Genomic DNA, 12,143 nt, shown 5'->3' on the forward strand with positions numbered 1-12,143 from the left:
ACCTGCTCGGCCCTCTACAATCCGGCTTCCGCAAAGGCTACAGCACAGAAACTGCATTGCTTAATATAGTGGATGACATCCACCTCACCCTGTCATTTGATACAGTTAACCATTCAACCTTACTTAATGCACTCAAAGATCGTTGTCCTAAACTGGTTTGCCTCCTACTTCCAACACAGAACCCAACAAATTAAAATTCGAAACTGCCTCTCTTCCCCCACACCTGTCTCCCTTGGTGTCCCCCAAGGATCTATCCTTTCTCCCGCTCTCTTCAACCTCTTTACGGAACCCCTTACCCTCATACTTAAACAAGCCGGAATTAACCATCACCTGTATGCTGATGACATCCAACTGTACTATAAAATTAAATCAAATCCCACTCCGATATCTTACACCTTAACACTGCCCTAACCAAGATTCAATTCTGGTTCTACTCCAATCATCTTAAACCCAATCCAAACAAAACTGAAATCATTCTTTTCTATCCTAAAAACAAACCTCTCCCCATTCAAACATGGATCGCTGACCTTAATGCCCGAAACTGTTCTCTCTCCCTCGCCGTATCAGTCAAATCTCTTGGCATCACCATCAACAGTAATGTAACGCTCAATTCCCATATAAGAAATTGGGCAAAGGGAGCACTCTTCACAGTCCAACATTTCAAAAAAATTAAACCTTTCATCCCAGCTGAAGATTTCAAATCGGTTGTCCAATGTCAAGTCCTCTCGAAAATTTACTATGGAGATGCTTTACTCTCCGGAACTCCCAAAGTTCACCTTGCCCCCCTCAAATCTGTTCTCAACCTAGCGGCACGCTAACAACCGACTGTAAACATTTCGACCGCATCTTACCTGCCAACAAGGACCTTAAATGGCTTCCTATTGAAGGCAGATCATCCTATAAAATTGCCTGCATTACGCACATAGGCCTAGATGTAGGTAATTTTATTTTACCACTTCTTAAATACCGAATTTTACCGATTCGGTATTTAAGAAGTGGTAAAATAGAGGGGGGGGGGGGTGTAGGTATTACAGATTCGATAAATACCGAATCGTTAAGATTCGGTATTTACCGATTCTGTAAATACCGATTCGGTAATGCCCATTGATTCCTATGGGCATTGAAGCCCATAGGAATCAATGGGCATTACCGAATCGGTATTTACAGAATCGGTAAATACCGATTCCAGCAAGGGTGCAGGGGGTGTCACTTTGACACCCTCTAGCACCCCAAATACAGGCATGTGTGCCATGTGGCACACAGACATGCCCTAAGGGCATGTCTGTCTGTCACATGGCATAGGTGTGCATGCACACATGTGCAAGCACACCTGGATTTGGTATTTTACCACCCAATTAGATTGGGTGGTAAAATACCGAATCTGAAAGGCCTTTGGGACTCAGAAGTGTCCCACCTACATCTAGAAGTTACCGAATCGGTAAAAATACCGATTCGGTATTTTACCGATTCGGTAAATTTACCGAATCGGTAAAATTGGCCCCCTACATCCCAAAAACCCATTTACTGGTCGGTAACGGCCGAAATCTGCCGTTACCGGCCGGTAAATGGCAACCTACATCTGGCCCATAGCCCTTTATCAATAGACCCCGCTCTACCTCTCAAACAAACTCAACAAAGCAGGTTGTGCCCGCCCGCTGAGAAGCACCAACTCTCTTCTCCTCATCTCCCCTCTTTTGAAAAGAAAAAAAAAGCTTCTCAATCCCGCTCCTTCTCTGGTAAGGCCCCCCCAGCATCTGGAATGCCCTCCCTAAAGATCTACGAGGTAACCCTTCTTATGTCAGTTTCAAAAAAGACCTTAAAATACACCTGCTCAACAAATATTTGAGTACATAATCTCTCTCTTACCATACATGCAATACTCTCCCTCCTCCCTAATACCCCTACCTTCTCCCCCGCTCACTGATACCTCCCCTTCCCCTCTCCACCCTGCTTGCCTCCTCTCCCCATCCTAACATCCCCATCACACCCTTCTCACGCGCTCAACCCCGCCAGCTTTATTCTGACCATTGAGCCTACCCCATGTGTACCATATTATAATTTGTTACATCATCTTTTTCATGCTTTTTTTGTTGTTTTTTTAAACTGCCCCTTCTTTTGTTTTTCTCACCAATTAGTCTGTAGTACTCAATATGCTCTTTTAGTCCACCGTGTATGTGAATGCTGCATTTGAAACAACCGTTCTTTATTCCTTTAACATCATCATACTAATGTTAAGCGCTCTGATACCCATGGGTGGAGCCAGCGCTATATAAAACTTCTTAAATAAAGAAATAAAAGGCAATTCAACTCCAGGACTATCTACACTTGTATAATGACCAATATGCAGCATGGATGTCGGGCTCTACAACAAGCATGGAAAATTGCCCTTTTCCCATTTGGGATAGCAAAATACAGCAATTAACATGGTTTAATGGGCGCTCAGTCCTGTCAAGTATCACGCATCAGGCGTGACTCTTACGCATTTCAGTGTGGTGTTCCGCAACACTGCACTGAAATGTAATGTCACGCATTTGTAATGCTATTCTGAAACTCGCTTAGGGCAGGGTTTGGACGCGCGCCGGCGCCTGTGACACCTGTGTGCCGTCAGTGGCTTGCAGCTCGTTATGTGAGGACGTCCTGTGTTGCTCACTTGACTTCGGGGTCAGTTGGAGGCTGGCTGTTTTTGCGTAAATCTGGGCGCCACGCTGCCTGTGTGGCGTGGGGTGCGCGCGCTGCTCCCTCTGGTTTGCGTCTCCTTACGTGACGACATTCTGTATTCATTGCTCACTTGACTTTGGAGTTAGTTGGACTGGAGGCTGACTGGTTTTGTGTAAATCTGAATTCAGCGCTGCCTGCAGTGTTCACAGCAGGAGATGTGTGGCTCAGCTCCAGTACGTTTAAAATCATTCACTGTCTGACCCCGGTTCGAGGGGTCACGGAGTTGGCAGCAGGGACTTCAATGGACTCTCAGGTGGCGGGCGGCAAACCTGAATTTCCGTGGCTCACGGCCTGAGCCTGCCGCAATTTGAAGTAAGTGACTGTCCTTGCAGCATTGTGCGTGTGAATTTACATTTTCTCATGAATCGTTTCCTTTTCAGCAGCGCAAGATCAGGCAGTTCCGCCTGAGTCAGTAGCTGCTGCCTGGTCGTGTTAATAGGGAATCTAACAGTGTTAGTAGCTCAGAATCCCTGGCATGAACACAGGCGAGGCTGACGGGCGGCCGCAGGCTGTAACCAAAGTGAGACTGTATGTGCCACGACGTGACGTTGATCATGGCAAGTAGTTAAACTTTTCACGTAGCGTTCTGTTATGCAGGAAAGGTTTCAATTGACCACGACCAAACATAATTATATAGCCCTAATAGTACGGAGACAGTCGTTTTTCTTCTGCCCTGTGAGACATCCTTATGCAGTGATTGCTAAGGGGAAGGGCATTTCATTCAAGAGACGAGAGTCAGTCTGTTGCTGAAATAAAAGGCTCTTAACCCAACTAGCCATGGAACACGAAGTGCTCAGCTATAGGCGACCACTGTGGATTTTTATTTTACTGAATATTACATGTTAGTGAATAAAATATGCACTTTTTGTTTTCCCTGGCTGAAAGGTTGATTTAATTGGTTATTTTTTCTTGTTTGAAGCAGCCCTTTGTTGTTTTTTCCTATCCAAATAGAGCAATAATACATCATAAGGCTGTGCTCATATTAACATGCCTGACAGCCACATAATTAACCTCTTATCCAAGGCAAGTTATCACGTTAAAATTGTGAAAGTTATTTTATGTGCTGTTTTTATTGATACTTAGCTGGTGTTGCTGTTAGATTACTAGTACTTTGACAGACCGACATCAACTGTGCGCCAGAAACAAAAAATAATTACACAGTTTGCAAATGGTTGTTCGCTTTTAAACAGCGGGGTCACCAGTGCTGTTAGTTGTTACCACCTCCTCCTTCTTTTCCTTTACTCGGCGGATACCCGATTTTGTACATGGTGGCAGAGCCTCATGGCTACCGTTGCTTTCTTTGCAGATAGCTGTGAGTTTCTGTGGTGAGTGGAGCTTTCCTCATGAAAGCTGACGCCGAGTTGGTCGGCTGTGGTGCTGTCCACATCAAAGCAGCCAGGATGATGTGATGGAGTATGGCGGTTCTTTGTGGTTGTGGCTGCACTTCCATGTTGAAGTCCACGGGTTGTGCTGTGTGGGGCGTGCTGTGCGAAAAGCAGGTCTCTCACGTGGAAAAAAGCAAACAAAAAGGGTGATTGGCCCACTTGGGCATACATTTATTGTTTTTCCTATTGTTTCTTAGCCTTCTTTTTATAGGTAAACAAGTTATTTCTGCCTATTGGAGAGGTTACCCTGAGTCCTGTGTGGTTTGTGCAAGAAACTAGCACGATTACATTGCTTGATTTTGCTCATGAGAAAGTGTCACTCATAGTTGTTGAAATGTCACTCATAATTACACTGAAATTATGAAAATGTCACACATAGCAATTAGAAACCTTGGCAGCTATGGGCGCTAAGGGACTTGGTGCAGCTACACCAATGGTAGCTACGGTCCTTAAAACGACTCAAGACCGCCAAGTCCAGCAATGCACTATTCTTCATAACTTCGTCGCTTCAAATGAGTTGTTTTCTTCTTTCTTCTGAAATAATTCAGTAAAACAGGTCAGGAGAGTCAGAATTCTATTACGTTGTCGTTTTATGGTATGTGTTGCAGTTTGGCTATTTCTTGCGTCATAAATGCTCTGTGGATTGTGTTTGCAATGTGTATGCGCCATTGTTCTCATTGGAGACTTTTGTTGGTGTTGATCTTAATAAAAATCCTTTAAAAACATGTTCCACTGCTCAAGCAGTTCTAGCTGCGAAGCATGGCGGGAAATGTGCTCCATATGAAGCCAGCTTTAACCGGCGTGTGACTTAATACGTGGCCATCTTGGAACTAGCTTCTTTGCCTCTGTTGGTATCGTATATTTACTGTGAATCCATGTATACTAGTGGTACCTGAATTTCAACCATTTCACCTACCCACTAGTTATAAAAATCTAATGAAAAATTACACCCGTGTTTAAAATAAACGGCGTTTTCGTGCGAAATCGAAAATAATTCAATTGTATGGGCGGTTCCATAAAAAGGAGTAGCTTTTTTGTTTATTAGCTGAGGCGGCCAATAACGAATCCCATCAAGAATAAGATAAACGCTGTCTTTTAGTCCTCCTTTAATGATTGTTTGAGTTCCTGGAAGCCTACTATTTATTCTCTCTGTGCGGATGTGTAGGGGTTGTCCGTCTTCTGTGTCTATTCGCGCTGACCTACAGTGACAGCTCTAGAGCGAGAAAAAGCTGCAGCCGGCCTAGGCGACAAGAGATCAGCAGCCGTGAGATACCATGTCTGGCTCCGTGAACGTCACTGTGTCCTACGGTAACGCATGCATCCCCGAGATGAGCTTGCTCTGTTTCCATTCACTGTACTGGTCTTTTTCTGTCGGGAAGGCACGGGGAAAGGATGTTGAGTTCCCCAGTGGTTAATCTATGGCTCTGCTCCACTTTCCTAATTGCATAGAAAGCATCCCCTCCAAAGGGAGAGAAATGCCGGTGTAAAAGAAAACATCTAACAAAAAGTCTCATGCATATAACCGAATAGGCTGATGCGAGAAGTCTACAAAGGATCCTGTGTTATAGATGCTCTTGCCTGTTAGCGAGAGTTTTAGAAGTGTAAATAAACGTTTTATTTAAAGCCACTGGCGCGGCGGGTTTGCTAACATAACACGCCCTGCAAAACCTACCGACCTAACAGCTAAGTGTCACATGCGTATAGTATCAAAACACTCCTCCACCAACGAGCTGCAAGTACGTTTATTACATTTACCGAAATAACTTCCGACATCGCTACGTTTGGAAAAACCTTAACGCCACAACTCCCCATTAAAGATTCCGCGTTCCATTCTGATTCTACAAACCTCCACAATTTGCAGTGCCCTACCTAGGATAGTAAACGGCTTTCACATTAAAAGAAAAATAAAGTAACTAAACAGGTTACCTCATAAATAAGTGGAAGCACACAATATGTAGGCAGACCTATTTGGTGATGCATGTTCTGATTCCTACAGTTGCATCTTGCAAGCACGCTTTTATCTAACTTCCAACAACTCTCTGCTTCACCCTCCTGTCAAACACACAACCCTTTGCACTGCATTATGCGTGGTGCTCCTTGAACTATCTGCCTTCAGCCTAAGATTGGCTTTCCTTCAATGTACCAAAAACTAATTTTTCCAACTCCACTGTGTTCCCTTTACCTGCCTACAGTCTTAACGGTTCACACAACTTAGAAAAGCTTTCTGCCCAAACCAGACAACCACGCAAGAACCATATCACTCATCGTGAAACTATCAGTAACATCATTGTTCAATTAGTCACTTCCCATACCAATCTTTCTTCATCTGTCCGAGTTCCGTATTTATCAAGGGAAAAAGATCCTGGGGCCAAGTGATGCAACGTGGTACTGTTGAATGCACAGACGAAAAACCTGTATCAGCTTCTTTCTGTAGAAAAATAATTTACCGCTTCCTTCCATAGGCTCTTACTAACAGTAGGCTCAGCCAGGTTAAACTGGGATTGGCCACTTATACAGTGCAAAGGGTTGAGGCAAAAACCTGTAAGTATGAAGGGCTTCAGGGCTGGGCCCTGATTCCCCCCTCCATGCTTTTTAACATCTACATGACGCCACTGGTGTACCTTGTTAAATCATTTGGTATCCAAGTGGTGTCATAGGCAGATGAGACCCCCCAGCTTCTGCTAACCTATGATAATATTACAATAGAATCTAGATCAAGATTTGCTGGATGCATAGTAGCAGTAATGGGGTGGCTTAAGGCCAATTTGCTCCAATGCAACCCAGAGAAAGCCAGTTTTATTGTTTGGTGCCAACGCCTTGCCTGGCTGGTTAGGGGTATGGTCGGCAAGTTGCACCTCTACTTCCAGATTCCTAACTACTTCCAAGGGTGAGGGAGATGTCATTGACACACACTCATCTATCAAAGCCCAGATCACAGTGTTGGTTATAACCTCCTGCTGGATTCTAAGGATGTTAAATGCCTGAACTTCCTGCCCAGAAAACTGTAGTCCAGGCCTTAATCCTTTCAAAACTGGACTATGCAAACTTACTGTACCTAGGGGCACCGGATTATCTAATTCATACACTACGAATGGTGTAGAATATGGCAATTCGCCTCTTATTTAGACTTCCCAAGTACAACCTCGTCTCCCATTACTCAGCTGCACTATCTACCAATTAACAAGAGGATCAGGTTCAAGGCACTGATGGTGGCACATGCCACCTTTTATAAGACTGGACCTAAATAGCTGTCCAATAGGATGGTGGAATACTGCACCAAAATAACTCTATGTTCTCAGTCAGCAAGGTTGCCGATGATTCCTTTCACCAAACAGAAGAAATGGGGCAGTTGCTCCGTTCTTGCGGCCAAGTACTAGAACAAGCTCCCTCTTCCTCTCAGATGAATCCCTAAGAAGTAATCTTTCCGTAAGCTTCTGAAAACTCATCTGTTTAACCCCTTCCACGCTCATGACGAGCTCAGCTCGTCATGAGGTACGCCTGTCGTACGCTCATGACGAGCTGAGCTCGTCATGTAACGCGGGATTTGCGAATCTTTAGCGCACATCGGTAAAACCCTTAGCGCGGATGGGGTTAAGCTGTAGGGTATGGGACAGCTACAAAAAAAAGGCGGGAGAGAGAAGCAGAGATTTATTCAGCTTCAGAATTTGACAATATTGTAATCAAGAGGGAAGGAATCACTTGTGTCAATATTCCAGAGCCTCACAAGAATAGTAAGAGGGAGACTGTGTGGATAGCGACAGTCGTGAAACAGGTTAAAATGATCTACTTTCCTGTGTATGGCGATATATTAGCCAGGAAAGGGATAAGGTTAAGTGGTGTTGGGGTAGATGTGTTATTTATCCACTACACACAGTGAAAGGTTGACCGGTTGACCTGTTTCGGCCAGGGGATGCCCATGCGAGTCAAGTGACCTACATCAGGACAATTGTGGGAAAGGTCAAAAGGTTTTTGAGCACTCTGTATGTAGTGTGGGCAAGTTGATTATCTTACCACTCTTCGTCAGTAAGAACTATTGATCTAGTGTGACATATTGTTATAGGCGCAGACTTATGCCCATAATTTATTGAGAAATGATTCAATCCTCCTTGAAGCACAGGGAGGGAGAGACAATCCATAGTGGCGGTCCTCTCTGCCAGCAGTGCTGCCGTCTCCCTGGCCTCAAATGTTGAGAGACTTAAAAAAAAAAAAATTATTCGCGCCCATCCTATATTTTTCTTGGGCTCTTGTATTGTTAGAGTCCTGATGACGATCCTTCTATCTGTCTAAAGGATCCAAACGTCATCGACTAGTTCTACGGACCCAATGTGATTGTGCATAAGTATAAAATGGGCCATATTGTTCTTAGTTGAGGCACACTCTTGATCACGTACTGTCACGTGTGTATCCTTTGTATGAGTGCACCAAGCACGTTTCTCACCAAACACCCACTGTGCCGTCACTTTGTTTTTAATGTTTTTTATATACATTTGAGTAGATTGATCATTTGGTGTATTTGTATGTTGATTGTGATCTCTATGGTCTTGGGACCACTGCTCTTTATGCATTGGTTTTGGAATCCTTCTAATCATCACCCCCGGGAGGACTTGAGGTCTACTGGTGACCAGAATAGAATTTCTTCGCTCCTTCTACTGGACTATGATACAGTACTAAATCTCACTTAATTCAGTAACTTGGCGATCTCTAAATAAAAGGGACTGCCTTAACCTTATTCCACGTATAGGTACATCCTCTTCTCATTCTTTCCTTTTATTTTAGTTTCTACCATTATCTTAATGACACCCAAGTCCACCTTTTCTTGGACCTGAATTACTCTATTACTACTTCCTGTTTTTGAGAGAATGTAATTGCCATACTTGCATGGATAAGCAAGAACTTTTTAAAACGTAGAACAAACATGACAATAATCCTTTACGTTAGTAGAAGCCATTTTCGGAGGCCTTTGAACTCTTAGTCTTTTTTTCTGGCCATCCCCACTTGGCAGGCCTCACACCTTCAATGGAAGGTGTCAGAAACTTGGGAGTCAAATTCAGAACAAGCTCACTATCAGGAAGTGGGGGCAGAGCCATTGCTTACCATTTTGTACTGGACGAACATGTGGAAGACGCACTTCATTCCTGCTCATGCTATGTTTCTTTTTGATAAGGAAAGGTTGGTAATCGTTGCAGAGTGTAGGCACTGTCTTGACTGCAGTTGTGCATTTCAAGAGTGCATTACACACAGTGTTCTGCCAACTACAATTTGTAGCCGGCGAAGAACTCTTGCATATTCTGGAGAGAAGGTGACTATGTTGAGTATATAGGTGTACCTTCCCTTTTGGCCCATGATGTCTTTGCTAAGCAGTCGTGATAGATAATGCTTCATAAATTGTCTTCTCTAGAATTGCGCAATGGCTGAGACCTGCTGTTTGTTCAGCAACACTTGTGGCTTCAACCCCTCTCCATGTCTGAGCAATGTATCTTTTAGGTATAACCAGATACAAGACTACAAATGCTTTGGTGTATTTGTTCAAGTCAAGCTCATCTAGTACATTCAATAACACCTGGTGTGGTTTTAGGATAATAGGGCAATTAAGTACCTTTGACAAAACCCTCCTGTTGCCTCCCAGAACCCCTCAACCGTTGAGAAATGCAGGCCGAGTGCATCTTCCTCTGGAATCCTCAGTCATTATGGGGGAGGATCCCTTACCCATCTGCCCTAGTCTCTACCTGGTATAGTATATACAATGGATATTTTCAAACTGAATTAGCCTATAGTGTGCAGTGATTGCAATCTCCCTGTATGCCATCAAAGACATTCTGCAAGTCCTCATCATCCACCAGGCATCGATCTGTCTCCCAGGCGCTCCTAAAGTCTGGAAACATGTCTTTTTTTTTTTTAACCTTTATTTGAAATTTCACATGAATATGAATGACAAAAATGAGGAAATAATGCAAAAACTTAAGAGAATAAACATAATAAAAAAAGAAACAATAAAATCATAATCAAGCAATAGCATTACAATGTGATATCGATTAATGACAATAACAGAAAGGCAGCAAAGCATATCCATGAAATATGAACACAAATGACGAGGACCAAAGTGAAATCTGAAAAGAGAGCACCACGATATCTTAACATTGACTGTATCAAAGACATCGTACCGAACGAACATCATTCCAATGGCACAATGACGTACATTGAATAATACCAAGAGGAAGATAACAGCTAAGTAGTAGTACAAACTCCGGCACCGTACGTCTGGAAACATGTCTGACATATGTATTGCCAGTGTGTTATACATTTGTGGTGTCTTTTTAATGGGATGAGCAAACATGACAAGTTTTGCCTCTAGTCGGGTCCAGTCTGGGATGTCATCTAAAGGAGTCGGGAATGGTGTCAGTGCGTGCCAATGTAGTAGCTAGTGAAAGAACTAGAACTTTAGTAAACCATAATTCTTCCTGGAGGGATGCAAATGTTTTCATGTATGCATTTGTGCTGACCCACAGTTATCCCATTCTGCAACCCCTTTGAGTGTTGGTACCTGTGATAGGAGCATACCAGTTGTGAGAAAATGGGGTGTATTATATGGTGTGGTTGTGCAACCTCACCATGTAATGGACTTTCAATCCATGTAGGTCCAATAGTTTTTGTCGGTAAAACCCTCAGCTCAATCCTGAGTAGCTGTGGCACTGTGAGACTAGGCTTACACAGACGAAGAAGTGTTAAGCATTTAAATAGCACCAACAATTGAGGAAGAAATCGAAACAACACTCAAAAAATCTGACACCAATTTGTAAAAATGGTCTAATTTTATACAATTTTATGCACCAGAACGAAAAAGATCCACCAGCGGGTTCCAGAGATGTAGATTTTACAAGCAATAATAAATCAATGCAATTTCACTCAACAGCGAATAAGGCTTGGCCAAGTCAATGAATTGGACACTTAGGAACTTTTTCAAAGAACACTTAGATAAGTGCGAGTGTGGTTGGTTAGTAGTACTTGAGGTGACCAACTCCAGCAGGGAGCTAGCCAGTGGGACCAGCAAGGTCCTCAAGAACAGTTACCTTCAAAGTAGAAGCAGTCCTTCAAAATTTCCGGCACTTTATCTGTGTTGCGATGCATTTCTCTTGAGTGGTCCTGATGCAAAGGATGAAGGATGCTGTGGATGCAACACAGTCGACAGGGGTCACCCTGCAGTAATTCCTGGATCCATGAAGATGGTGAGGGTGTCCTGGTTGCAGTGTCGAAGACCAGCAAAGTCCCCTTCAGTCCGGCCTTTATGCTCGTAGAGTGCCCTCAGGGCAGGATGCAGTTGGTAGGCAATGGGTTACCAGGTTCCCTCCCATCTGGCTATCCCAGGATGGACCATTCTGTCCACTCCCAAGATGGCGAGTCCCCTCTCCTAGTGTACAGACTTTCAAACGGTTACTACGAATTTAGTCCCTGGACCTAATACTCTAGCTGTTAAGGACTCCTTTAAGTCATGGTTCTCCTGTTCCACTATAAAATTGCCCTCACGATGACCGAGGACGGAATAATGCATAGCAACGCAAAGGGTGCCCATAGTGTCCTAGTATGCCTTGGAAGCGAAAGACGGGCCCTGTTCAGAGTAGAATGCTGCCACTGCATATGTGCTGATAAAGACTTGCAAATCTTTAGTTACAGTTTGCTGTGGCAACACCCATAGAAATCGAGAACCAGAATCAAATCCACTGATATATATTTGAAAGCACCATCCGTATGGAGTGGTCTACAATGATCTAAATAGAGACATTATAATGGCTTATTTGAAACCAAAAGTGGTGTCTGCAGTGGGCGAGCACGGTGGAACCTTTGAAAAATGTCACAACAAATGACACATTTTCTGATCCGCTGATGAAGACCGTGTCACCACTATTTCTTCTGTAATGAAGAAAGTGTAGCTGCCGGACCTGCATGGGCAGACGCCAACCCCTCATGAGCAGGTAATATCTGCGGTCCCAGTTGGGTATCACTTGATCACCTGCCCCAAGAATGCGGGCAAAAGCAACATTTTGA

General features: G+C 43.7%; 1 protein-coding gene across 1 annotated transcript in view; it reads left to right on the forward strand.

The window, feature by feature from the left end:
- The first annotated feature begins 5,268 nt into the window (after positions 1-5,268).
- Positions 5,269-12,143, forward strand: part of BAG1 (BAG cochaperone 1) — a 290,179-nt gene continuing 283,304 nt past the window's right edge. Inside the window, exon 1 of the mRNA XM_078687743.1 lies at positions 5,269-5,411. Within this exon, the coding sequence (XP_078543869.1) occupies positions 5,378-5,411 (34 nt within the window). The 5' untranslated portion in view covers positions 5,269-5,377. The remainder of the gene's footprint in view (positions 5,412-12,143) is intronic.

Source organism: Lissotriton helveticus, chromosome 4_1 (assembly GCF_964261635.1).
Source record: "Lissotriton helveticus chromosome 4_1, aLisHel1.1, whole genome shotgun sequence".
Lineage (NCBI taxonomy): Eukaryota > Metazoa > Chordata > Amphibia > Caudata > Salamandridae > Lissotriton > Lissotriton helveticus.